Genomic DNA, 23,689 nt, shown 5'->3' on the forward strand with positions numbered 1-23,689 from the left:
TTGCTTTTCGTGTGGAAAGGTCGGTATATCACCCATTTGTTGAAATCTTTTAGGTTGATTACTGCCCCATGACCTTTGCCTGTCTTCTTTACCAGGAATAAGTTGATGAGAAGACGCCTGGGGTGGAAATAAGAATGTGGTATTGCTTTCATCGCTAAAAGAGCACCTACCTTCCGATACACCATCTGAGCAGCCTCTTAGGAAAAAGACAGCTGTAAGGGATGGGTCCTGTGGCAAGGGGATCTGTAGAACTTTATGTAGAACTTTATGTGGAACCCCGAGGTAGTTCGTAGTACCCACGTGTCTCCCGTTGCGTTCCTTGTGTTGGAAAAGAATAGTTTTAACCTGCCTCCCACCTCAAGTAGGGAAGAAAGGGTATTTCTTACCATTTGTTCTTTCTGGTGCACCCCTGAAGGCTCCTCTGCTCCCTCACTGTGTGCCCTGGCACGGAAATGGAAGAAACCTCTGAATGTCTTCTAGTCCTGCTACTGCATAGCTAGTTGTCTTTGGAGTTCGTGGGAGGTCTATATTATAGGAATGGCCTGCCTCTCCAAAAATATTTTGGCAAAAGACCTTATTTGATTGTTTCTTGTCCAGAGAAGAAAAGGTTGTCATGAACTTGAAAGTCCCTTAACAAAGGTATATTCCCAAACAATCCTCCTTCCACCACTGGGCCTGCCTTCTTCGTGGTCAATTCCCCTAATTTTGGGTTTATTTTTATCAAGGGTGACCACCTGCGTTCCTTGGATAAAGCACAGTTTATGTAACCCACGAAGCATAACGCTCGTTGTGCCCATTCTGAAAGGATATCGGGGTCTCTGAAGTTGCCAGTTTTACTGGCCTCTTAGGCCATATCTAAGATTTTCGTAAGTGGCCCCAGTACATCCAATATTTTGCCATGACAGGTCCTTGATGAATGTTGTCACAAAGGTAACCATTGGTGGGTCACTTTTGGGGGTACAAGCCACTTTCTTTGCCTATAGCCTTTCCCGGATCTCCTTCTCTATCGATATTCTGATGGGAACGTCTGTGCCTAAAAAGCTCTTGCTGCCCTGACGCCTGTCTAAACTGCTGGAACCACCTGGATACCGGTGCTTGCCCTCCCGCCTCCCGCTGCCCGACTCCCCTGCCATCTCGGAGTACGGTGGTAGCCGAGAGGAGCGCGGTCGAGGGGGAAAAACTACCATACCCAGGATCCCAAGCGGCGCACGCCGCGTCATCTGCGAGCCAGGAGGCGCTGAAATAGCGCGTCACCCCGGTCGAGGGGGGAACGTCTGTGCCTAAAAAGCTCTTGCTGCCCTGACGCCTGTCTAAACTGCTGGAACCACCTGGATACCGGTGCTTGCCCTCCCGCCTCCCGCTGCCCGACTCCCCTGCCATCTCGGAGTACGGTGGTAGCCGAGAGGAGCGCGGTCGAGGGGGGAAAAACGACCATACCCAGGATCCCAAGCGGTGCACGCCGCGTCATCTGCGCGCCAGGAGGCGCTGAAATAGCGTGTCACCCCGGTCGAGGGGGGGAACGTCTGTGCTTAAAAAGCTCTTGCTGCCCTGACGCCTGTCTAAACTGCTGGAACCACCTGGATACCGGTGCTTGCCCTCCCGCCTCCCGCTGCCCGACTCCCCTGCCATCTCGGAGTACGGTGGTAGTCGAGAGGAGCGCGGTCGAGGGGGAAAAACTACCATACCCAGGATCCCAAGCGGCGCACGCCGCGTCATCTGCGCGCCAGGAGGCGCTGAAATAGCGCGTCACCCCGGTCGAGGGGGGAACGTCTGTGCCTAAAAAGCTCTTGCTGCCCTGACGCCTGTCTAAACTGCTGGAACCACCTGGATACCGGTGCTTGCCCTCCCGCCTCCCGCTGCCCGACTCCCCTGCCATCTCGGAGTACGGTGGTAGCCAAGAGGAGCGCGGTCGAGGGGGAAACACTACCATACCCAGGATCCCAAGCGGCGCACGCCGCGTCATCTCCGCGCCAGGAGGCGCTGAAATAGCGCGTCACCCCGGTCGAGGGGGGAACGTCTGTGCCTAAAAAGCTCTTGCTGCCCTGACGCCTGTCTAAACTGCTGGAACCACCTGGATACCGGTGCTTGCCCTCCCGCCTCCCGCTGCCCGACTCCCCTGCCATCTCGGAGTACGGTGGTAGCCGAGAGGAGCGCGGTCGAGGGGGAAAAACTACCATACCCAGGATCCCAAGCGGCGCACGCCGCGTCATCTGCGCGCCAGGAGGCGCTGAAATAGCGCGTCACCCCCGTCTCGCGGGACGCTGGGCGAAGCCCGGGCCAAGGGCGGGCCCGTTTTAGCCCGTTCTAGACTGTGAAAGACTGGACTGGGCCATCCCTCTTGGCCCTTGCGCCCGATTGTGATTGTGGTAAGGCGATATACATATCTTTGCGCTCCATACAAGTCTGATCACTACTCTTGTCATCTAAATCTCTTTTCAATTTAGCTGCTTTATTGTACTGGGCTTGATTGGCTTACATGTCGAGACAGAAAACCCCCGTTACTCCTGCCAACACCATGGACAATTACTTAGTCCAGGTGGTGGCTAAAATTAATAGCGTACGGAGGTCTTCGTTGGGACTTATGGACTCTCCACCTTGTGCCCAAATTGAAACACTTGGTGTAACCCAATCGGACTGTGATGATACAAATGCTATTGACCTACTTATTGAGGAAACTAACGATTGTTCAGTGACCAATGTTTCTACGGCATCTATCGCACCACAATCGGATATTATTGCCGACTTATTAACTGTGGAAGAGTTAAATATTTCTTGTAACGGTGTAGTTAGACCATGAGAGTATTTCCCCACCTACTCCTGTTCCCGCACCAAGAGCAAAAAGAGGGACCACTAAGGTCCCTCCTAAAAGAGATGGATTGCGGTCCAGTAAGAACAAACCAGCAACCCCTCCCAGAAGTAAACATAGAAGGGCTATAGAAGGAATAAGGGAGGAAGGGAATGACAGTACAGGTTGGGATGACTTGATATCAAGTAAGCACATGGGTATGTTGGAATCCAAGATATCTGGGTTAATAAAACCTCTTATATCCAAAATAGACCACCTTACTAATAAAGTCAATAAATTAGAGACCCTCCTGAAAAAAACAAACGATAGCGTGGGGGAAATTCCAAATCTAATAATAAATAAACCTGAGGAAAAGCAAGACACAGGAAACATACCAGGGGGGAACACGATTGGAGGTGCAGAAGATATACTAGCCCCAATTCAGCTAATTAGCTCCAGACCTGGTGATAATCCCAACAACCCCACAACCACAGAACCTGTGCAAATTCAAGGTAATACTTCAACCGTCGATCCCAATACAGAAATAAGACCTGTTTAATTAATTGTAGAGGCCTCACCATTGATCCTAGTGCTTGCTAATGTTCCATCACTGAAACCAGGGCAGATTGAGTCTCCAGATTCTCTATTAAATAAGGCACTGCAGTGGTTGAGTAATAATATGCATATATCTCCCTGGGGCAAAGAAAAGCTATCAGATGATTTGCTAACAGCGAGACGGGTAAAGTGGATAGGGACCAAAACCAAGAAATTCCAAGGGGATTGTGTGGTCTTAAATTTTAAGGGCCCTGAAGTACTACCAGACGTCTTGCGTAATATTTTTCCTCCTCAGCACAGAACAGCGGAAATTATTCCACTAACGTTGGATTTCTTTTATAGTAGAAGAGGACTTGTAGCAAAACCAAGTATATTGAGAACCAAGTGGACATTAGTGGGAAATAGAAGGGCTAGGGATGGCCCCATATGTGAGTGGGGGCTAAACTTGGAAAATCATTATTCTGCCCTATCCGACCTAAACGAATGCGACTGACTCGTAAACTGTGAACCTGCCCCTCCTAAAAGACAGTTGCCCCATAAGAATGGAAGGGCAGGAAACTTGAATGAGTACTTAGCAGGCAAGCAGATAACAGGTTCCAGGGAACCCCAAACTCCCGCTCCTGAAGAACTAAATACAGACACAGAGGGTCCAAATAGAGCCAGAGAGGTGACAGAGAGGAACTCAAAATTGAGGGATGGAGAAATAGTAATCGTAGAAAATGAAGAAATTGCAAATGAACCTGAGAAGGGCCAGACACAATACCAACAAGAGACATTATTATTGTCCCTTGTCTCTTGGAATATAGCCGGCATAGCAAACAAGATAAATACACCGGAATGGGTTGATTTCATTGATCAATACGACATTATCATGTTGCAAGAAACTTGGTCACTGACCCCAACCTTTCGGCAGGGGTATTTGAATTTCCATATGCCTGCAATTAGAAATCGAGGGGTCGTCCTTCTGGGGGCCTGTTAATTTGGATACGTCAGACATTGAATTGTACAATTAAACAAAGGTCCATACCATCCAATGACATCATAGCTCTTAATATTAGTTGGGAAAATGGCCAACAACTTGTCCTGTTTAATGTTTATGCCAGGGGAGTTGGTGGTGGTAAATCCTCAGAGGTCATAACAACTTTAGAGCAGAACATTGAAATGTTATCACCAACACCCCACGTAATAGTGGGTGGGGATTTTAATACCACCTTCGAACCCTTGGGTGAAGAGGATAGGATCCTGGCCGAAGAGGAGGATGCCAAATGGGGAATACCCCAACTGGAGGTGCCCGCTATTAGGAAATGGAGCACAGTGGCAATTCAGCTAAAGAGTCTTTGTCTATCAAGAGGGTTTAGAGCAGTAAACGGGCGCTCACCCTCTGACCTAATAGGGAAAAATACATTTGATAATGGCCGAGCAGCTAGCAGAATTGACTACCTATTATTGGATGTAAGGGTTTGGAGCAAATTGGTAGATATGGTAGTGAAAGACAAACTAGAAAGTGATCATAACCCCCTATGCCTGACCCTTCACTCCTACCAAGAAGCTATGGAGCTCTCCAGCAAAAATGAAATGGTGACGCAAGATGTTGTATGCTCAAACAATCATCGGCATTTGAAGTGGAGTATGTTACTAGAAGATGTATCTAAATTGGAGGTTCTTAAACAACTAGTAGCTGATGAAGTTAATAAGATCAAGTCCCACTGTGGGAAGTTTAACTTCAAAGACTACATGATGGAGGCCCATGAGAAGCTCTTCTGTAAAATCCAAAGCTTCTTCATTAAAACAGTAGTTCCCAACAAAAAGAAAAAGGTCCAAAATAGTCAGGGATGGTACGACAAGAGTTGTAGGTTAGCACAACATAACCTAAGTATGGAATTGAGAACTGGAAATGCATTAACAGTTAGGATGGCCAGAAACCATTATAGACAGACCCAAAAACAGGCCAAGAAACGCTGGGATGAGGATTGTTGGTATGAATTAAAGGAGGCCTGTGCTGCCAAGGATTCTAAACGTTTCTGGGCCTCAGTAAAATGGGAGAAGGGAGAGATAGCTGCCCAGCCTTCGAACCATGTTGCGAAAGATAATTGGATAGAGTTTTTCCAACCACAGTATGCCCGAAATCCAGCCTTCAACCATGACCATCCCCCCCCCCCCCCCCCCCCCACATGTTTTTTTCAAAAATCCAATATTTGATGAAAGGGATGTAAGTAAAGTATTGGATTGTGTAGCGGGGGGAAAAGCGCCGGGCATGGACGGAATTCCGGCTGACATATTTCTATCGGACCGGAAATCCTGGTGTAGTTACTTTACAATGTTGGCCAATGCTGTGGCAATGGGAGGGGAAGTACCTGCTTCATGGAAGGGAGCTGAAATTATCCCCATATTCAAAAAAGGCGACAAAACTCTGGCCAAAAACTATAGACCCATTAGTCTCATTGACACAGCCCAAAAACTGATGGGCCGCCTAGTCCAGAATAAACTGCAACAATGGATCGATGAAAAGAACATACTGTCACAATACCAGGCAGGGTTTCGCCCCTTAACTAGTAGCGTAGACCAAGTCTTACACTTCCTAACCATATAGCTAGCACGGAAAAACCATATTACTACTCAGTTAGATGCTGCTGGTAATGATTCTAAAGTTTTATATCAAATTGTCAACACGTTCATAAAACCAACAGCTTGTGAAAGTGCTGACATGGCTTCACAACCCCTGTGTGACAGTATTTCCTGTTTTTTCTCAGAGAAAATTGATGCCATTTATGATAAAATAAAAGCACTAGGTCCTGACTTAACTAGCCCAGATATCTGGACCCCCATCCTGACAACTCCTATTAATACTTGTGCCTTTAACGAATTCCCTGAAATATCACTGCTGGAAGTTCAGAAATGATTTTCTGATATTAAAAGTGGAAGCCCGGCAGACTTACTACCAGCCAGACTTATGGGTCCGCTGGGGAGTTTACTAGGTCCTGATGTGCAGAGACTGGTAAACCTATCACTTGCATCTGGAGTGGTCCCATTGGCCTGGAAAAAAGCCCTAGTTAGACCTATTAGGAAGAATACATCCATTCCTTGGTCTAACATGTCCAACTTGAGGCCTATTTCCCTTTTACCTTTCCTAGGGAAAATCATCGAAAAGCACACCAATAAGCACCTATCTACCTACCTAGAACACTCTGGTAGTCTCGACCCCTCGCAGTCAGGTTTCAGACCTAAATTTAGTACTGAAACAGCTTTAATGTCGGTAACTGACGATCTACGGTTATACCAGGACAGAGGCTATTCTGTTGTCCTGGTGTTACAGGATTTATCGGCAGCGTTCGATACGATTTCCCACACCATCTTGATCGAACGACTGTCTGCGAGTGGAATTGGCGGAAGGGCACTGGACTGGATCAGAAGCTTTCTCTCCAATCGCACCCAATCTGTCACCATGGGTGACTTTAAATCGGAGGAAGTTAGCATTTCCAAGGGGGTTCCACAGGGCTCATGTTTGAGCCCAACGCTATTTAACACCTATGTGGCCCCCTTGGCAGATGTTACTAGAGCTTTTGGTTTTTGTCCAGTGTCCTACGCAGACGATACGCAACTGCTCTTCCCTTTTTAAAACTCTTACCCCGGATATTTTACAATCTTTTTCCGATGGGATGAAGGCAGTTGCAAGGTGGATGTCATCCAACTTTTTACAATGCAATGTTGGAAAGACAGAGGTGATGCTCTTTGGTGAAGCCAGGATTCAATGGTCCCCTGAATGGTGGCCCTCTGAATTGGGGCCGGTCCCTGTGCCAAAAACTATAGTCAAGAACCTGGGCGTCAGACTTGAACCAGAGCTAACCATGAAGCAAAACGTTAACATCACTGTAGGAGCGTGCTTTCATGTGATTGGCCTTCTTCGTAAAATCTTCCCTTTCCTCCCTGACTCTCATAGGAAAACTCTGGTTCAGGCTCTGATCATTAGTCGGCTTGACTATTGTAACGGGCTCCTGGCAGGTGCAAATGAGGAGGTTTTGGACCGTTTGCAGGTGGTGCAAAATACGGCAGCTAGGCTGGTGCTAAATGCACCCCCTAGATCCCCCTCCAGACCGTTACTTCATGAGCTTCACTGGTTGCCAATACGTCAACGAGTGAAGTTTAAGACTTGCTGTACTATACACAAGGGCCTCAACCAATTGGGACCTGAGTATTTGGCGAACAAATTTATTCCTTATGTTCCCATCCGTGCCCTTAGATCTAGTGACCAATTGCTACTAAATGTTCCTAAGATCACGAAAACCAGGTTGGGTGGCAGAGCATTATCTGTTGTGGGTCCCAAATTGTGGAACTCACTTCCATTGTCACTAAGGCAATGTAATGACCACTGTCAATTCAGAAAACATTTAAAAACGTTTTTGTTTGGTTCATTTTAAATTGTTCCTTGTTCACAGTACTTTTAACTATGTGCTCCTTTTTCAGTTCTGCACCGGCAGTTACAGCGCGGAGATACTCCCTAGGGAGTTTATTCATAGCGCTATATAAGCCCATAAATAAATAAATAAATAAATAAATATTGGAGAAACGTTACACTAAAGAAGGGGACATTGTATGCAGTTTTTGTGGACCTAAAAGCAGCTTTCGACCTGGTTCCCAGAGAAAAACTGTGGCAGACCCTGGCTGATGCAGGCCTAAGTCAGGAACTCCTTACTCTCCTTGTTCGTCTCCATGAAAATAATTTTGCTAAAATCAGGTGGGGCAAACAAGGAGAAGTAACAGATCCCTTTCCAATAGAGCGTGGGGTAAGGCAAGGGTGCGTCCTAGCACTGACACTATTCTCAATTTATATAAATGGTATTGTCGAATACCTTCAGAAATCCCCTAGTGACGCCCCAATCATAGCAGGCTCCCACGTCCCCGTCCTGATGTTCGCGGACGACACGCTCTTACTTTCACGCACCCCGAGCGGTCTCCAAAAAGTGGTTGATGCCTTTGGTGAATTTTGTGATGGCAAGGGCCTTGAATTGAATACTACCAAAACCAAATTCATGTGCCTTAACCAACAGTCCACCTTCAAAGGTGTAATAAAATATAAAGGTATTCCCTTAGAAAAAGTGGACTCTTTTTCCTATTTAGGCATCATCCTACAGGAAAATATGACGTGGAAATCGCATATTAATACAACAGTATTGAAGTTTAGACAGCTAGCAGGCGCAATTGCTTCAAAACATCGAGCCTCGCTAACTAAGCCGGTAAATTGTGCACTTGAAATTTACAACATGAAAGTATTGGGTGCCTGTTTGTATGGATCCGAACTATGGGGGTTTTCTAATTTGGGAGAACTGGGACGTGCAGAAAACAGATTTTTGCGAGGGCTTGTAATGGTCCCACAAAGCACACCTATATCTCCTCTAAAATTGGATCTTGGCAGGAAAAATATAGAGGACATAGCTAGGCTACGCCCTCTTTTATACTGGAGACGTCTGATGGTGACCCCTGAATTAAGTCACTATGCTGCAGCACTGATGGACGTTGTTAAGTTCGATTGTTTCCATTGTATCCCATGGCTAAAGGAACTACGGGGACTTCTTGTAAAGCTGAAATTGGAACATCTATGGGATACTAATGATGTGGCTAGTTTTCCCTTGAAAGCAAAGTTGAAAGAACTATATTGGGAAATGGTGTACCTTACAATGTTTTGTAATGGATCCAAATCAAAACTAACAACTCGATTCTTGGATATAAAAATGTATCCCTCATGCGAACTATTTTGGGACGTAATTGAACGACCGCATGATAGAAAATTATATTTCCAATTCCGTATAGGTACATTACCAGTGAATGCTTTTAAGAAACACTGGTCTCCAGCATGGGATGAACATTGCCACCATTGCAAAGATCAAACTGAGCACATTTCCCATTTGTTGTTCTGTTGCCCACTGTACTAGAGTCCAAGGCGCAAATGGCTAAAGCCAGTGTGCCTAAACATGGGCACTCGTAGCCAATCGGTAGCCCTCAGGATACTGGAATCCGATTGTTCCACTCCGTTTGTGGTTGCTGTAGCAAAATTTCTTGCTTGGGCATGGACAATCCGTACTCGCTCGTTAATGTCAATTACAACATAATGAATTATGTCTATTACTATTCCACCATTCCGTCACATGAATTGCTATTTTTTTAGAATAATACCTTATATGAATTGTGTAAATCTTTTTGTATTTTAATATGTATTTTATTCGACTATTAATGTTTAATATGTATTTTAGAAAGTATTTTATCTGTAGTATTTATTGTATTAGGGCTAGGTGAATGCTTTTATGACAAATGTCGAATAAAGCTTTGAAACTTAAAAAGATATTCTGATGCAACTGCTCACATACTGAGCCACCATTGCCGCTGGGATTCAATTGGTGGAACAAGGGTGAAATATGTAGTCGGGTTGAACATATTAGAGGGTACTGTCAGCGCCGGCGTATTGTTGTTGTTGTTGTTATCATCCATTCTGGGACGTTTGGAGCCCATCCTAGCCTCTATGATGTACTGGGGCCTGGTTCGTCCCGAGAATCTTGAATACAAGAATTGTACCTGGCATCTGGATGATCTCCCAGAGGTAATTATATATATATATATATATATATATATATATGAAGAAAGGCTCCTCCCCAGCCTGCTCTGCGCTCGCAGACACTGCCTCCACGCCAGCAAGGAAGAGGGACGGACCAACAATTCAGCAAGATGGTAATTTTTATTGCAGATTTAAAACAGAACCAGCGACGCGTTTCGGGCGGAAAGCCCTTGGTCACGCTGCAACATGTTTACAATCAATTATGCTCTTTTTATAGGTGTATGCAGTGATTTAGGCGCCACCCCCTGGTGACGCCCACCATGATCTTGTGGTGAATAATAAACAGTGAAAATGCACTACCGCTGATATATGGTTGCCATTGCTGAATAGACATACAAGAAATTATCACTGGTTAAATCCAGGAAATCATCATATATATATATTCATTAAGGGTATTCTGAGGATATTCGTCCTCCCTACTACCATGGGCGTTCACTCGCTTTTTTAAGAACACTCTATGCAGCCTTTCAAAAGCACCTGAAGGTGGAGAACAAGGTCGTGCCTTAGATGTTGCTTTAACACCACCTGAGCCCAAATGGGTGCCCGAGAGCCCAGACAGTGAAGGCTCCCCTATCCTCCCTTCCATGGGGTTGGATGCTGCCCTTTGCTGCCAACATGATCAATCTAGTCATTGTAAGGATGCTTCTATGAGCTTTTCATTAATAGGAAGGAGCATTTGCTCCTCCTCCACCATCTCTATAGTGTGCTTTTGAAAGTCTGCCATCATTGTGATAGTCCTTTCTATTATACTGGCTGATGTAGGAGCCTACTTGGGCTGTTGAGTTTACCAATGCTTGATGGAAGGTAGCTAACACTCTCTATCACTAACGGGCGCCTGAAACTAAAGGGGAACTCCGCGGTCTCATAGCCGCTAATCTGGAGTTTAATTGCTCAGTGAACCAGATGGCATCCGTGCTCTTGTTAGTTTTTTGTTTTGTTTTTAGCAGTCCAAACCTTCCTTTATGCAGCGGAAGGGAGGGCGCAGGGTTGATCGTGATCACCAGGATTAGGCTCCCTTTAGCAGCATCTGACAATCCCTGTGGGGACTGTGAGTGTGGCATCTGGCCGCCAAAGGCAGATGTACCTCCTGCGTTGTGGAACAGTTGTGAAGAGATAGCGCACGAAGGGGAGCACAGCCCCTCCCCAAGCAAACAACCTTGCTTGGAGAGCCACAAGTGATGTATCAGCAATAGTTCTATATGCCACAAAAACTATAAATCAGTCTGTGTAGGTATAATGTTGAATATTAAACACTAATTTACATACAGTCAGCCAGAAAGGAAAGGCACTTATCTGGCTGTTGAGCAGCGAAGAAAGAGAAAGTGCCTTTCCTTGATGATTACTTTATACAGGGGAGAGCAATGCTATTGGTGGACATTGATCAAGTTGAAAAGACTTATGGGAGATGTAGGCTTTTGGTTATTGCTAACTGTTGTGTTGGCTGCTGAGCCAAAGTAAATGGAAGAGAAATGCATAATCTGAGCCTCTGCTCCTGACATAGAATCATTTGCATGCTGTATACCTCACACCGATGTTATCAGTGGAATGTTATGATATGAATCTTCCTAAATGTGTGCTTGCAAATGCTTCTTGCCAATGCAATTTCAATTTTTTATTTCCCTGTGAGTTCTGTGATTTTCACAGTCCGTTATGCCTTGTACTTTTAACCAGCTTCCACCTGAAAGACTAATTTGGCAGGTACAGTCCAGGTTCTCTCCAACGCACAATATATAATCTGTTTTATTAGCAGCTAATGGCTATGGAATGTATTTGAAGAGTCATGATACTAATACTTTTAGACCTCTCAGCTGCATTCAGCACTGTCAACCGTCCCAGGTTCCTTTCATGGCGTGGGTAGTAGAGCAGATGCCCCCAAATTGATCAAATCCTTTCTAACATTCTATAGTCCTCCCACCTTTTCAGTCTAGATATCACACATTGGGCTACATTGTTCCTCAAGGGTCTGTACTTAGTGCAACACTTTTCATTGCCTATGTGGTCCACTCAGCTGATCATTGTGCCGCAGAACAGAACTTCTGCTGGCAACTTCTAACCATAGATTCCTCGCCTTTAGAATATACCAAAGGTGCCAGATTTGATCCGTTGATTTGTTTCAGCTGTGCTTCCCCACGTTAGTAGGTGGCTCCACTCTGGCTCAATCACACCTTGGAAGTGACAGTGAATATAAGCACCACCCCTACTCTGAAGTCTATTGTTATCACACGTTTCGACGTGGATCCGTACCTCCTTCCCAACTTTGTAAGTCCTCCAAAGGTTTTTCAATTCTACCAAAACAGTGTACTAAGGAAGTATGGCCATCCAAAAGTGGCAGGCTTTAGGTTGCACTGAGACTGTACAAGCAGATGTCACTTGTTGTGGCTTTGGTGCCTGGGCTCCTGTCGCGACTCCCTAGTTTTATGACCAATGGGCCCTAATGCATCCAAAGGGGATTCAAGACCAGGAGGCGAAGCTGTTTGTTGTTGGGTATGAAAGGAAGTCCCAGTCTTCCTCCATGTTCTGCTCCCATTTTAAGCCGCGATCCAAGGCCAATTCATAAGGCATTCTTGTGACCTCTCCAGTTCCCACATAGAATATTTGGGTAAGTTAAAGTCTAAGTCCCAGTGCAAGAAATCCTGCCCCTTTGAGTCTAAATAGACGCTGCAAGGATGTCAAGCTCTGAGCAGCGCTACTTTGAGGTCACCAGCTGTGGAGCTGATATGCCCAGAGTTCCCTGGGTGCCATTGATTCTGAAGTAGCTTTGCCTTCAAGGAGGCCATTTTACAAACCTTAGTGTCATTCTGAATCCTTCTAGTATACCATTAAGCCCCAAGGAGCCAAAGGGGGTGCCCTCTATTTGGATTGCCACCAGTGGGACCTTTACCAATGCCATCTGTCCTCCGAGACCCCTTTCCAGGTGTGTATTAACCCTGGTACAGATTCCACAATGGCCCCAAGATCCACACTGGCTATGATCACATCAGTGCCAGTACTGACCGCATTGTTGTTGGACCACAAACCAATGTCAGTCCATGCTCGACTTATGTTGCGCTACGAGATCACCAAGGTGCAACCAGTTGTTATGCAGCCTGACTCGAAACTGGTACCTCTACCATATAAAACTATTAGCAGAGGCTCATGCTCCTTTTGGCTCCGACACTGATATTATTTCAGAACAAGGAGTATCCCAAGATACTGATGAAGATAGGGAGGGTGAGTGCTTTATTCCACCTCATTATACTGATCCCTTATACTTTGACTTACAAAATGCCAGTGGGCTTGATACCTCACCTGAAACAGAGCTAGAATCACCACATGCTCCACCATTAGAGGAAAGGGCATCATTTGCATTGTTGGTTCGGAGGGCAGTTGAGGTATTAGAATTTCAGTTGTCCTCCTTTGAGATCAAGCTACATGTTCTGATGGAGATCCTCCAGTGAGGGCTGATAACATAAAATCCCCAACTTGATGGCTATGTTTTTGAAACCAGGTTCTTGTCCTTTTGATTAGTCGGCAAGTAGCTAGATGAGACAGACTTGCACCTGAATCCGGAAAATCTTATTGTGCAATCTTCGACCAGTGGGTGTAATCCTAACTTGTTTCCAACCAGTGCTTCAGAGAGAGAATCTAAATGGATTGATTATTTTGACAAACAGATCTTTTCTTCTGCCAGCTTGGCACTCCGATCCAGAAATGCAGTTTGCCTCCTAGACCGCTACATGCATTACTTATGGGGATATGTTTAGCAATATCTTGTCAGTAGTCCTGGAGGAATTTAGAGCCTCCCTGGCTCTGACTATCCATGATGGATAGGATGTGGTGAAATATGTCATCGATATTGGCCTAGAAGCCACAGGTTGCATTGAGAGGTTTTGGTAACACAGACCGGATTGTATGTGCATGTGCAGGGATTGCTGATGGACATGCTTTTTGATGGTTCTAGACTCTCTGGAGAGAAGAAGAGCTCTGTTTGGACAGTTAAGACTTTAGGACCAAAGGGCATTCATTGGGCATGTAAACAACAATTCCTCCATTGGTTCCCCTAATATAGGGGCTATTCTAGGGTTTTGGCCTATAGACAATAGCAGCCTTCCCAGCCAGTGATGCAGAAGACAGCCCAGTCCTTTCAGGGCATTGAATGTGTTCAAAGGTGCTGTCTCTGCAACCCATTTACTCCCATCCCACTTTCCATCCCACTTTCCTCTGTCGCCAGAATGAACCTCAAATAATTATATGGCGATCGTAGTGTAGGAGGGGCATCTTTTAATCAAAATTTGCAATTGAGCAGGTACCAGTCTTTGGGAGAGGCAATGCCTGTTATTAATACTACTTCCTCATTCCGAAAAAGGTCCTGGACCTCAGACCTAACATTTGGCCTCTAAAATGCCTTCCTGCAGAAGTACAAATTCAAAATGTCGATGGCTGATTCAGTCTGCCCTGCAATGGAAGACTGGATGTTGGCTATGGATTTGCAGGACGTTTATTTTCTTCCTCTTTGTCTTTACGTCAGCCCATTGCCTAAGTGAGCTGCTCCCCTCTCAGTGCAACCGCCTTATACCACCTTCATTCTGGACAAATTGGTGCGGAGGACTCTGGCTGCCCTTTTTCCAAAGATTGTGACCCCCTTCCACGTTGGACAACCAATCACACTGCTGGTGTTTTTGCTCCTCCCTCACTCCTGAAAGAGACAGATATGCTGCATCAGTTAGACCTCATAAGGGCCTTCATTTTCTTTTATTTTGAAGATCGTACCAAGACCCTTCAACTGGATTATCATCTCTTTTGGGGGTTTTCTGGAGCGAAGAAATAGAATGCGGTGCAGAAGATGGATAGGATAGTCCTCTGTAATAAAGTATTGTTTTGAATTGTCCAAAAAGAAGCCCAAGGATCTGAGAGCCCATTCCATCAGAGCCAAAGCCTCTACAATGCCATTGGCACAAGAAGCTTCTATTCTAGAAATCTGCCATGCAGCAATGTGGGTGTTGCTGCATACGTTATGAAGACCGCTGCCTTGCCAACCAGTTCTGATAAGTCACTTTACTCCCCTGGTCCTACACAACCTTTTGATCCAGTACATTCTCCAGACCTTCCTGCTGCCTTGCCAACCAGTTCTGATAAGTCACTTTACTCCCCTGGTCCTACACAACCTTTTGATCCAGTACATTCTCCAGACCTTACCCCCCCCCCCCCCTCCCTTTTGGAGGTACTACATTGATATCTATTCTAAAGATCGGGAGTCTGTGGTTAGAAGAATCCATTAAAAGCACAAGTTATTCTCTTTCTGGTGGACACTTTAACTGCAAATTCCTCACTGATCTCCCTGTTCTGTAGAATGTTCTCTAATTAACATCCAATAAGATCCCAAGATTGATATCCATCACACTGCCACCAACCATTGTTTTACACTCGCCATCTGAGAGTGGAGACTGCTCTTTTCTGTGAAAGCAGCAATGCTTGTAACATCCTATCTCTTGCAATGTTTTCCTTGGTAAACAAGCACCTGTTTGCAAGTAGTCTCATTCCCTAGCTGATCCATAGCAATGCCAGTGCATCTTTTGGTATTAGCATGATTTAAAAATGTCTCATTCTCTTCCTAATCCTAAAAGGTTTTTGAAAACGAAACTGTGTAGGAGTGTCAGAGACTGCTTTTGTCATACTGAAAAGCTCAGCATTGTATAGTTGTGTTGTATTGTAGCATTCACAAACTGCTTACTACCCCTGTATGGGATGCTGACGTGCTTGCCTGCTCAGATGCCCATGCAGGGTGTGTGGTTGAGAGTGTTCTTTTTTTTGTCATCTTATGTGGGAAGTGTTTTCATATCATGTGTGAGGATCACCGATGTACAGTGGTATCTGAAAGAGACACGTTAGTGATAGATTCCTTACCTTAGAATATCCCCAGGCGTCAGACTGGATCCGGAAATTTTTGCGTAGCAATACCCCTGCGCGCTGGTAGGCGTCGTCTGCGGCTCCGCGTCCGTCGTCGGCGTCGTGAGCGCCGGGATGACGTCATCGGAGTATATAGACGGCGCCCATGCGCGCTGACGTCAGTTCTTCTTTTTTCCGCGCCAGCTAGCGCAGATCCGGAAGAAGCTCTACCCCCAGTCACTTTTTGACTGAAAACTTTTTTGATCTTTTTGATCCTCTACTTAGTCGATTCTCGACTATCGGTGCCAGGGATGCCCGGGTTCAAGCCTTGCTCGAAGTGCGGCCGACTCATGTCGGTCACGGACCCCCATCGCCGGTGCCTGAAGTGCTTAGGCCTCGACCACGACGATCGAACCTGTGACGACTGCCGGGCCCTGACGTCGAAGGCTAGGCGGGAGCGGTCCCGCAAGCGTCTCGAGCTGAGGCAGTCGGCCCCGCGCCGCTCCAGGTCCCGGTCCCGGTCCCACGGGAGGTCGAGGGACAGGTCGCGAGGTCGGAGTCATCGACGTTCCGGGAGTGGTCACCGATCGTCTGGTTCCAAGTCCTCAGGTAAGAGGCATGAGAGGTCGGAGCGACACCATCGGTCCTCCGACCCGCCCCGTCGCTCGCTCGATGCGACCGGGGATTCGGGCGACACCGCCCACGCGGCTCCGCGGGAGTCGCAAACGTCGCCGCCTGCCCCACACCTTCGGGTCCCTGGGCACGGCGCGTCGCAGGAGGAGGTCGAGAGGTACCTCATGGCCATGAGGGCCCTCCCTCCTCAGTCGGTTCCCGTGGCGCCTTCGGGCCGATCGGCTCCGTCTGGAGGTCCTTCCGGGTCGGGCGCTTCGGCCCCGACGACGTCGGGTGCTTCGGCCCCGGCGCCGCTGGCGACTTCGGTCCCGGCGCCGCGCGACCTCGCTGGATCCGGCTCCGGATCCGGGACCTCGCCGGTCGACCCTGCGACCTCACCGGCGACGTCCCTTCAGGTGTCGTCCCCGGCAGCCGTAGTGGTTGCCGACCCCAATGCTTCCTACGGTCCGCCTCAGGCGTCGGAGGGGCGCCGCTGGGCGCCGATTCCGTCGGCCGTCGGAGAATTCTATCTCCACGAGGAGGCCCTGGCTGTTCATCCTGGTCTCCAGGAGCTGGGTGACGAGGAGCAGTGGGAGGGGTCCGAGGACCCTCTGGCACGTGATTGCCAGTCTCATCAGGACTGGACATATGAGCTTGGGGAGGCCAGTGGTATTGACACATCGCCAGACACTGGATTTACGTCGCCCCCGACTGTGGCTTCGGAGGCGGGTTCTGCTTACAGTGTAGTGTTGACGAAGGCAGCTAAGGCCCTAAACCTTGAGCTCCCCGTCGCGGCCGTGAGGACTAATCTCCTCACTGAGGTACTCAAACAGCAGTCCGGCTCCGCGGAGCCCCTTCTGCCGTTCAATGAGGCCTTGTGTGACGTTCTGCTGGGCACTTGGTCCAAGCCCGCCACAGGTCCCCCTGTGGATAGGAACGTGGCCAGACGCTACCGCCCGGCACCGGGCGACCCTTGCTTTTTGTCCACCCACCCCACCCCCGAGAGCCTGGTCATCCAGGCCTCCAACTCCCAGTCCGCATTCCCGTCGGCCCCGCCCGACAGGGAATCCAAGAGATTTGAGCAGTTCGGGAAGAAGGTCTTCTCGTCTGTGAGCCTAGGGCTCCGGTCAGTGAACACCAACTGTCTCTTGGGCCGCTACACCCACACTCTGTGGGACACGGTTGCGGAGGTGCTGCCACAATGCTCTGAGGAGGTCAGGGCTAAACTCAGCCAAACCCTTGCGGACGGCCGAGATGCGGCACGCTTTTCCATCCGGTGTGGGCTGGATACCACGGACTCACTGGGCAGGGCGATGGCAACGACGGTGGCGGTTCGACGCCACGCCTGGTTGAGGTCCGCCAATTTCTCGGCCGATGTCCAGGCCACTCTCCTGGACATGCCGTTTGATGGCCGTCGCCTCTTCGGCGACAAGGCAGACCATGCGCTGGAACGTTTTAAGGACTCCAGGGCCACGGCCAAGTCCTTGGGCCTTGCGGCCCCACGCCAGCAATCGGGTGCCTTTCGCTCCTTTCGTGGCCACGGAAGGGGCGCCCCACCACGGACCGTCAGCCACGCGCCGCAGAATGTTCAGCAACGCGGTGGCGGCCGTGGGAACCGCCGTGGCGGTGGTCGGGGCCAGCGGCGAGGCCAGTCCACACCTCCCTCAGCAGCCCCCGCCTCAAAACCTTCCTAGTCCGAGTTTTCAGGCCCATGTGACGCCTGTGGGAGGCAGGGTTCGCCATCACCTCTCCCACTGGCATACAGTCACTTCGGACAGGTGGGTGCTGCAAATTGTCCGAAGGGGTTTCTCCCTCCCCTTCGAGTCTTCCCCTCCATCCATGCCACCTCAATGCCACCGTGTGTCGGGGGATCACTTGCGACTTCTGCAAGAGGAAGTTTCGGCCCTCTTGGCCAAGAGGGCCATCGAGCGCGTTCCTGGGCCAGAAGTAGGACGTGGCTGTTACTCCCACTACTTTCTGGTACCCAAGAAGGGCAAAGGGGGCCTACGCCCTATCTTGGATCTGCGGAACGTCAGCGGCTTCCTCCGTACGGAGAAGTTCAAGATGCTCACTTTGGCTCAGGTCCTGGCTGCCCTGGACCCAGGAGACTGGATGGTAGCGTTGGACTTGCAGGACGCCTATTTCCACATCCCCGTCCTGCCGGCCCACCGGCGTTACCTGCGGTTCACGGTAGGCCACGAGCACTTTCAGTTTACCGTGCTCCCCTTCGGCCTTACCAGCGCCCCACGGGTGTTCACGAAGGTGATGGCGGTGGTCGCAGCCCATCTGCGCAGGCAAGGGGTGTCAGTCTTCCCCTACCTCGACGACTGGTTGTTGAAGGCGGGCTCGCCCCAGACAGTCGTCAGCCACCTCCAGACTACGGCCGACCTCCTGCACTTGCTGGGGTTCTCCATCAGTGTGCCGAAGTCACACCTGTGTCCCTCTCAGAAGCTCCTTTTCATCGGAGCGGTTCTCGACTCGGCGCAGTTTCGGGTTTACCCACCCGAGCAGCGGGTTCGGGATATTCAGGCTCTGATTCCTATCTTCGGGCCGTTATCCCGGGTCTCGGTCAGGTTGACGCTGCGGCTTCTGGGACTGATGGCCTCCTGCATCCTTCTGGTGCGTCACGCCAGGTGGCGGATGCGGGCTCTGCAGTGGGACCTGAAGTTTCAGTGGGCCCAGCATCAGGGCAACCTGTCCGATCATGTCCTGATCTCGGAGGGCACTGCGAAACAACTGCAGTGGTGGCTCACGGACCGCGACTGGGTCAGTGGCAGACCCCTCTCTCTACCCCAGCCGGAGCACGTAGTTGTGACGGACGCGTCCCTCCAGGGCTGGGGAGGCCACATGGGAGAGGCGGAGATCAGAGGCCTCTGGTCTCCGGCGGAGTCCCGGCTCCACATCAACCTTCTGGAGCTGCGGGCGATTCGTCTTGCACTGAAGGCATTCCTCCCCTCTGTCAGGGGGAGCGTGGTGCAAGTGTTCACCGACAACACCACCGCCATGTGGTACTGCAACAAACAGGGCGGTGTGGGGTCGTGGACCCTTTGCCAGGAGGCTCTGCGCCTCTGGCAGTGGCTGGAACATCAGGGCGTGACTCTGGTGGTTCAACACCTGGCAGGTTCTCTGAATGCCAGGGCGGACGAACTCGGCCGCCGGTGCATGATGGATCACGAATGGCGTCTGAACTCGGACGTGGCGCAAGGTCTCTTTCGACAGTGGGGAGAGCCTTGGTTAGATCTATTCGCCACAGAAGGGAACGCGCAATGTCAGCAGTTCTGCGCGTTGGAGTTTCCAAGGCGGCACTCGCTCGGAGACGCTTTTCGTCGCGAGTGGAGCTGCGGCCTGTTGTACGCCTTTCCGCCTATACCACTTCTGCCCAGAGTGCTGAAGAAGATCAAGCGCGACCGGGCCCAAGTTATCCTTGTGGCTCCGGACTGGGCTCGAAGATACTGGTATCCCGAGCTACTCAGCATGTCAGTCGATCCCCCGATTCGTCTGCCTCTTCGGGAGGACCTTCTGTCGCAGCAGCAGGGGACGGTCCTGCACCCGAACCTGTCCAGTCTCCACCTACAAGCTTGGAGATTGAGCGGCGGCAGTTGAGGCCATTTGACTTGCCTCCCGAAGTCTGTGACATCATTCTGGCAGCCAGGCGTCCCTCCACTAAGTCGGTATACGCCTGCCGGTGGAATAGATTTGTGGCATGGTGCGCAGCAAAGGCTGTGGATCCCCTCTCTGCACCCCTTTCGGAAGTGCTGCTCTTTCTTCTTTCCCTTGCCCAGCAGGGCTCTGCTCTGGGCACTCTTAAAGGGTACCTCTCTGCTCTTTCAGCCTTCTTGAGGCTACCTGATCAGCCTTCTTTGTTCAAGTCCCCTATAGTGAGTAGATTTCTGAAGGGCATCACACACATGTTCCCTCCTGTTCCCTTCGTGATGCCCCAGTGGGACTTGAACCTTGTTCTCACCTATCTGATGTGTGCTCCCTTTGAGCCACTTCATAACTGTCCTCTTCGTCTCCTTACGCTGAAGACGGCCTTCCTGGTTGCCATCACCTCTGCCAGGAGGGTGAGTGAGCTCCAGGCTCTTTCTTCTTCTCCGCCTTTCCTGTCTGTTCATCCTGATAAGGTGGTGTTGCGTACACGACCTTCCTTTCTGCCCAAGGTTGTCACGGCCTTCCACATCGGGCAGTCCATCACCTTGCCCACCTTCTTTCCGCCTCCGCATCCCTCGAAAGAGGAAGAGAGGCTCCACCGTCTGGATCCAAAACGTGCGCTCTCCTACTACCTGGACCGCACTCGCCAATTCCGGGTGGATGACCAACTCTTCGTTGGTTACGTGGGCGCGAAGAAGGGAAAGGCTGTACACAAGAGGACCATCTCCAGGTGGATCATCTTGTGCATCCAAGCATGCTACTCCATGGCGAGGAAGGAGCCCCCGGCTGGATTGCGGGCTCACTCCACTCGGGCCACGGCAACGACAACTGCCCTGGGCCGCGGTGTCCCCCTGCAGGACATCTGTCAGGCAGCCACGTGGGCCTCGCTGCACACGTTCGCAAGACACTACTGCCTGGACAGTCAAGTCCGGAGGGATGGCTTCTTTGGCCGTTCCGTCCTCCAGGACTTTCTGGTGTGATATTGGTTCGCAGACCCACCACCGGGGTTGGTATTGCTGGGGTATCTATTCTAAGGTAAGGAATCTATCACTAACGTGTCTCTTTCAGATGCACAAGTTACTACTTGTGTAACGATATATCTGTAAGAGACATTAGTTAGTGATAGATTCCTTACCGCCCTCCCTTCCTCCCCGTTCTGCGAACCGATATTTAGGGTTAAGGTCATCCCCTTTCAGGGCCCTAGTTTCAATGGCACCAGTGTTAGTTCTATCATGGCTCTGCGTATCTGGCGCGGAAAAGCTGTGTTACCAGAACTGACGTCAGCGCGCATGGGCGCCGTCTATATACTCCGATGACGTCATCCCGGCGCTCACGACGCCGACGACGGACGCGGAGCCGCAGACGACGCCTACCAGCGCGCAGGGGTATTGCTACGCAAAAATTTCCGGATCCAGTCTGACGCCTGGGGATATTCTAAGGTAAGGAATCTATCACTAACTAATGTCTCTTACAGATATATCGTTACACAAGTAGTAACTTGTGCATTAAGGGGCATAATGCGTAGTAGTGCGATGGATGTAGTGTGAGAAATAAATGCCCCTTCATGGATTGTTTTACATAGCAGCATTGATAAGCTCTGCAGGTCCTTTAATAATGATTTGATTATTTCACCAGTTAGCCAATTAAATCTGGTTATCCCTCACCATGACTGTCGTTTTCAATACTTTTGTGCTTTATTTTGTGATCGCTATACTGCAATTTTTTTTAATTTCCACATTATTATATCACTAAGGAGTGGAAGCACTACATAAAGAGAAGTTGCGTTATTATCCTCTCCTTTGTAAAAGGGGTAATAGAAATAATACAACTGCTGTGAAACTTGAGCACTGTTTACGGACACTGACAGATCAGTCATTTAGTGCAAAAATAGAAATCTGAACAAGTGTACCACATTCTAGGGCTTTCACTGAGCAGATCCATGCACATTTTGTGCATTTATGGGTAAGAGAAACATGAGAGCAAATTTAAACACAATTGGAACGTTTCCTTGTCCTGCCAATTTTTGGACTACACAGAGACGTGATGAATTTACTCTCTCTGTTCTTTCAGTATAGGCATATAAAGAAATATTTCTATAATGTTACATTTGTTCATCCTTTAGATACATTGCCTTTGATTTCCACAAAGAATGCAGTAGAATGCGATGGGACAGACTTCAAATCCTGGTAGACCAAGTAGCAGACTTACAGGATGAGTTTAGGTAAGTGCAATGGTTTCTACCAAGTCTGTTTTATTTCACAAATATTAACATTTAGGAGGAACATTAAGAACAAGAAACTAAGTCCACTGGTAAAATTAATCTTTCCTAAAAAAAAATGTAATAAAAAAAAAAAGAAAACTATATAGAGTAAATGGGTGAGACAAAGGACAATAGATTCTGCCAAAACAGTAGCGAGTCTAATAATAAATTACAGTAGTTAGTAAATATTACATCACATAAAGTTATACATTGTATTCCTTCTTAAAAAATAAGTCGGCATGTGTGTAGTGGAGGTGCAAATACAAAAAATTGAATATACCCTCATATGTTCGTTACTATTGTCAAACATACCATGACAAATTTCTACTGCTTAACAGATATTTATCTTAAGTTGCTAGTTTTCTAAGTACCTTTTGTAGATATCTACTACTTTATGTGCAAAGCTGTGGTAATGCTTTTTGGCTGTAAGAAATGCTTGGCAGGATAATTCTTTATGGCTTCACTCTAGACTTTTTCTTAGTTTCTCATGTTAAAGAACAATCAACTGTGATATGTTCTTTGGGTGTGTTGGAATGGGAATGCCCCCCTGCCTGGTAAACAGGTATATCTACCCCTGGTGTGAGTAAACTAACTGCATGTGAACTGGTTTCCTGATTTTTACCACGCCAGCTATCCTGCTGATGTAGCTTGTGAGCTGAGGCCTACGCCAATCCCTGGTGATGCTAAGGTCCCAAAGTGGCTCTGTAAACTGGAGAGATGCACCAAGCGTTCAAATTTATTTTAAACCCAGCGACCTTTCAATAATTTGATAGCTTCAGCATGACCGGAGGAAGTAACCCTAAGGGGATCAGACAGAGTAACCAGTCTATAGTCTGCATGCATGGTTAATTTTAATTTGCCCTCCCCTATTAAAACACTTTTAGTATCTCTATCGCCCTCACCCTGTTCGACAGTGGTTCAGTGGTTAAGGCCAACAGAGGAGGTGACTAGGGCATCTCTGCTTGGATTCTTTGATTTTTACCAATGAGTAGAATCTATTATTTATTTTGAATACCGCTATCAGGTTGTAATACCAGCCTATAAGACCAATTTGGAATTTGACCCCAACCCAAAGGGCTCTAAAGGCGACTGCTAAAGTGCCAGTTCGCTTGCATTTTCTTTCAGTGTCTGGCAGGATCAGTACAGTGTTTTCTTTGTATTGTGGATATTCTCAAATATTTGGGGCAGTTTTTAGTGCTGTGCCCACAGATTATAATGAAGGTAGGCCTGGTAAGATGGGCCCTTAGTCTGGTAGCTACTGAAGCTCTTTACATTAACTTTTAAGAGAGAAATGATCTGCACTAGCTGCATTGAGATTAGTCTTTGCCGGGTTTGTAGATCACGGTCAACAGACTTC

General features: G+C 48.4%; 1 protein-coding gene across 4 annotated transcripts in view; it reads left to right on the forward strand.

The window, feature by feature from the left end:
* Positions 1-23,689, forward strand: part of SACM1L (SAC1 like phosphatidylinositide phosphatase) — a 411,244-nt gene that overhangs the window by 219,041 nt on the left and 168,514 nt on the right. For all 4 annotated transcript variants that reach the window (XR_015309871.1, XR_015309872.1, XM_086964916.1 and 1 more), the window contains exon 12: positions 22,195-22,293. Coding sequence is in view for 2 of the 4 variants with exons in the window: in XM_086964916.1 (XP_086821042.1) it covers positions 22,195-22,293 (99 nt within the window). In the remaining 2 variants the exon portion in view is untranslated. The remainder of the gene's footprint in view (positions 1-22,194; positions 22,294-23,689) is intronic.

Source organism: Lissotriton vulgaris, chromosome 4_1, assembly GCF_964263255.1.
Source record: "Lissotriton vulgaris chromosome 4_1, aLisVul1.2, whole genome shotgun sequence".
NCBI lineage: Eukaryota > Metazoa > Chordata > Amphibia > Caudata > Salamandridae > Lissotriton > Lissotriton vulgaris.